Source organism: Trachymyrmex septentrionalis, unplaced genomic scaffold, assembly GCF_001594115.1.
Source record: "Trachymyrmex septentrionalis isolate Tsep2-gDNA-1 unplaced genomic scaffold, Tsep1.0 scaffold146, whole genome shotgun sequence".
In the NCBI taxonomy this organism is placed as follows: domain Eukaryota; kingdom Metazoa; phylum Arthropoda; class Insecta; order Hymenoptera; family Formicidae; genus Trachymyrmex; species Trachymyrmex septentrionalis.
Genome location: NW_017304609.1, coordinates 355,389 through 360,531, shown reverse-complemented (window position 1 = coordinate 360,531; position 5,143 = coordinate 355,389). Strand labels below are relative to the sequence as shown.

Genomic DNA, 5,143 nt, shown 5'->3' with positions numbered 1-5,143 from the left:
ATATATATATATATATATATATATATATATTGTATATATATATATATGTGTGCGTGTAAATAAGAACCATCCGCTATAATTTACACTAAATTATAGTGCCGCGTCTAAACCGTCCCTAGGGATAGTTTAGAAACCGGGCCTACTGGGAAGCGCGGAGACTCTTGGACGAGGAGTTCCGGAAATACCTCGGGGGTTCGCGAGAACGGAGTCGCCCAGCCGAGGACCATTTGCCACTATCACCATCCTCGTCACCATCGGCTCCGCCGGCTAATCAGTTAGAGGTTATACCTCCCCATCAACCATCTTCACCTTCCCTTCAACCACCTTCACCTCCCCCTCAAATACCTTCACCTCCCCCGCAAACTCCTTCGCCTCCCCCTCGATCTTCGTCACCCGCGTTTTCGGACGCATTGACGAAGAGAATCTTTCCAGATACTCCCCCACTATCATCCGATTTGTCGGTCGATCATATTCCAATTTCCCCTAGAGGAATTCCGTCGCCGACGAACTCCACGGACAGCGTGGAGTTCTTAGAGGAAATTCCTCCGTCCCCACCTAGATCTTATTTACGAATCCTAGAGAGTGACACTCTCGAGTCACTCATCAGTCAATTCCCGCGGACTACTACCGCATTTATCCCTCAGGCGGCCTACACAATCGGTCCTTATTACTTCGATCCTGAGGAAATCCGAAATGCCATTACCGGCCAAAACTCAACCTCCTGTATCCCTGTATTCCTCCCGAATTCCGCCAATCCATTCCTAGTTCCAGTAGAATTCTTTTACAATCTTTTCCCTCCTTCCTCCGTTTCCATCCACGATATAAATTAATCAAATCCCATTCGATTCTCCCGACTATTCGATGTATTGTACATAAAGCGTATGCCCGTTACTGAATAGACTGTTGCGATATTTATGTAGATTAAAATGTATAGATTAGTTATAATAAATACGCCTATTGTTATATAACCGTCTTATTCTTATCTTTTGATTAGCAACAATAAATAATGTTAGTAATTGTTCTTCTCGCTCTCGTCATTCACTTTTGAAACCCCCTAATAAAACCTCGTAATCATTAAACCTTGCCCTTTCAGAGCTCACACGTGATCCATTTCCGAGTTAAAGGGATTTCCCTGACTCGAAATTCGGACCGACGATCGCACCGCTCGTAGGAAACAGGAGTCATAGCGTCTTCACGAGACGTTGACCCATATTCCGAAGCGAGCAATAAAAAGGGTGCGTTCGACTCACGGTATTTGCTCCTGTGCAGATACCTGCGAGACAAGAGTCTGACCGTCCTTCCTGTCTACTCCCTTCTCTCTTTAAATCCATTTTCCTGAACATGGACGTAACACTTCCGTTTGTCTGCTTCCGCCCTTTTTGCGGGAAAGCTTTCCTTTTGTTAGACCTGTCATCCTTTAGGGGGATCCAGCTGTTTGGTAACCGCAGCCGCCTTCCTCTTGGCTTTATGGCTAACAACCAGAGCCCACGTGCCCTCTTTGAATCCCTCCTCGGAGGGAGGGGGCGTAATCTTTTCCTGGCTCTTTTTTAGGCTAGAAAATAGTCTGGCTTGTTGTTTGCCAGATTGAGTCGGTTGTTCTCTTACCTGTTGATTGTTACGAGTATTATAATTACCTTTGTAGCCGTAGTCTTAGCCAAGCGCTTACTTGCTTTGGAACTGGCTCGGCTGCGCGTCTTACATTTCTTTTTACTAGAAGAGCTCTTTTTATCTAATAATTCTGTACTGTGCTGCCAGGTTGGTTGTCAATGCGTTGGGAGACTCCCTTTAGCGGGGTTTCCACGTTTCCAAGATTGGTGAGCTAGATTTCGTAATCCCAGATGTCAATTGTACCTCCTCCTCAATCTCCATTATCTCTATCTCCTCACATTTGGAGAAGGGAGAGAGGAGGGTAAATAAAGCTAATGTATTATATAATATTTGCGGAGATTTACGTTCTGTAGACTTCCGCTTAAACTTTTGAGGTTTAGGAGGGAGAAAAAGAAGGAAGTCCAAATCTGACGCTAGCGTCGCGTGAGGTTCTCCGCCTCTAGGTGGTCGGTCCTTTCTCGAGCCATACGGAGTTCTTCCTTGAGTGTCTTCTTTTGCTCTTGTAGTTTCATTATATTCGCCCTTAGTTTCAGATGGGTATATTCGTCGTCTGTCAGTGTTTTCACCGCTCCACCAGTCATAGCCGACTTACCGAGTACGCTGCATGCAGCGGTCAATGCCATTACGGCTTTCTCTACAACTGGTGAACAATGTCTCCTTTAATATTTTTGAAGCGTTCAACCGCTTTAGCAATTGTTTCTATCGTGTCAACAGATACTGCCACGACCGTTTCGGACGGTTAAAGCTCTAAATTCTCCCGCATCGCTAATGCATCTTTGAGGCGCTTCTCGTTGCGCCTGTTTCGAGCTACCGTCATCGGGTCTGCAACAAAGGCTCCATCTTCTTGAACTTGTCTAATGATTTTCTTCACTTCTCTCTTGCGTCTTTTCTCCGTCGTGAATTTCCCCTTGTTTGTGGGGTTCTTTACTGGATGATTAGGGCATCTCCTCGGCGTCGCCTGTTTTTCGTTTGTGTTAGGGATCTCTATGTCCAAATCGATTTGATCGTTTGGCTTGTTTAGATGTTCGACATCCGTCATAGGCTGGATATCATCTGACGCCTAGCTTATTCGTGTATCTTTGTCTCCAGACGAAGTCGGGTTTGGGCATATTCTCGCACATACTCCCGTTAATTCACAAGAAACTATCGACTCTGCATCAGAGTCGCTATCTGCGGTATGTGACGTCGAGGCTCTTTTCGGTTTCTTAGTTTCTCATCTGTGAAGATTTCAGGTTCGTTCTTCCTTTTAATAAAACCACCGAGGTCCTAGCAGATCCTAGTTCTCGTCTCTCACACACAGATGTATTCAACCGCTCCAAGCAAGCGATGAAGGAACCCAGTGTCGATGTAAGCGGGGCCGAGGTTGAGGCTGAAGTTGTTGGGGGAGTATTCTCATCTCCTCTGAAGCGCATCACTTTCTCTTCCTCCTCACGACAGGCCTGCAGAAAACTCCATATTGTAGTCGGGGTCTTCTGCATCCGTGTCTTCATAAAGTATTTCACCGTGGGAAGGATGTCTCCCGTCCCAACAGTGGATTTCACAAGGCTTTTCTTAAGCCATTCTGATTTTAACTGCATGTATGTGTCAATATCTGTACTCTCCTCTCGAGAAGTATTCTCCCTTCGGGTGCGTTCCACTTAATGCTCGCAATGCTCACGCCCACAATGCCACCATCACCCATTCTACTAATATGAGTGTTGCAATAAATGGAACGAGTTATCGCAATCAAAAGAGCATCATGATCGAGACAGTGGCGGAGGTTACAGTTGTATCCGTTATACAAATATTGAAGAATTATTCTTCTAGTGAAAGTGATTCCAGTTCTGATGAAAAATATAAAAGCTTGCAAGAAAAAAAAACGTGTTAAACATTCCCGCATAGAAAATTATGCACAGATTATTGTGTCATGCTATATAGATTATGAATTCTCATTTTAGGTTAGATTTTATGTTTTTTATACTTTTAATTTTCTGAATATACAAAAAAGATTTTTAATTTACATTAATAGAAGAGTACAAATAAATATTATATATTATAAATATATTTATTGAATGATTTTGCAATATTTGTATTTGTATTAATGTGATTTATAATTGTAATTATTGAAAAGTATAACTCTAATAGATATTTTTGTATAACTTAATTTTAGATTGCAGCGCATAACATTTGAATTTATCGTATCTTAGATGTAATAATTAATTAATCTTATTCGGGAAATAAGAGGTTGTCCAACAATTGCACCTCGTCAACAATTTCTACTTGCCTTATGGAAAATGACCACAATAGATTCCTATAGGTATGATAGATTGCATATACTAAATGTTTTTCGGACACACTGTACTATTAAACTTACTATCTATAATTATTTACAGATCCATCTGTAATCGGTTCAACATTGATAAAGCTACAGCATTGAGAGCTGTGAGAAGAGTTACACGAATTCTAATCATAGAAGCTCCTCAATTTATATCTTGGCTTTCATATAAAGAGGCACAAATTATAATGCGCAAGTTTGAAGAAGCCAGGGGATTTTTAAATACAATTGGTGCTATAAACGGCACTCACATCAGAATTGAAGCATCCAAAGAAAACCCAGTAATAATACATAAATTGGAAAGAATATCATTCCATCCAGTTGCAGGTAAATTATTAGTAAAGTATTTGTAACGTTAATTTCAATCTATATATTAACTTTATATATGATTTCATTTTTAATTTTATAAAATTATAGACGGTGTATGATCACAGGGCCTTAATCACTCATTATTATGTTGGCCACCCAGGATCTGTTCATGATTAAAGAATTTTTAGTCAGAAGTAACCGCATTCTTAAATAACAAAGAAAAATTTCCCTATAGCAGTCACTTGATAGGAGATGCTGCTTATGAATCACATGAACATCTCTTAGTACTGTTTAAAAACTATGGACATTTAATTGATACACAGAAGCACTACAATTTTTGACATTCTTCTGCAAAGATCGAACAATAATTTGCATTGTTAAAAGGACCAATGAGAAGCTGGATGCATTGTTTGCCTATTGTTAGAATGGACCTGATACTTGAATATATAGTAGCATGTTGTATTACCCACAATATTTGCATATTACGTCAAGATGAACTTACAATAATACTATTGACACCCGAAGAAATTACAACTCAAGATAAATCAAAGATAAGGTGCAATTGGTATCTGTAAAAGGAATATGATCATGAATACTTTGCAAAGACAATTAATTTATTACATGTGTGTTATATACATATATGTATATATGTATATACAGGATGTTTCATTTTAAGTGATATAGTTGATTATCTCGTGAATCGATAATTTTATTGAAAACTTTTTTGAACAAAAGTTGCATGGCTTGAAGGGGGATACATGATGAAAATGTGGACTTGACCTTGAGTGACCTTGTCAAAATCAAGGTCATTAGTTTTTTTAAATAGAAACCCCTATTTTTTATTATTTATTCTTGTAGCTTATCTCGAGAGCTTTCCAAAATACTATAATAAAGTTACGTTTTATTGAGTAC

At 39.8% G+C, this 5,143-nt stretch overlaps 1 protein-coding gene across 1 annotated transcript; it reads left to right on the top strand.

Annotated features, from left to right (window-relative positions):
* The first annotated feature begins 2,934 nt into the window (after window positions 1-2,934).
* LOC108745686 lies at window positions 2,935-4,427 on the top strand. The gene is made up of 4 exons (XM_018481980.1): window positions 2,935-3,101; window positions 3,830-3,904; window positions 3,981-4,249; window positions 4,340-4,427. The coding sequence occupies exons 1-4, from the start codon at window positions 2,935-2,937 to the stop codon at window positions 4,348-4,350; spliced, it is 522 nt and encodes a 173-aa protein (XP_018337482.1). The 3' UTR covers window positions 4,351-4,427.
* Window positions 4,428-5,143: the final 716 nt, after the last annotated feature.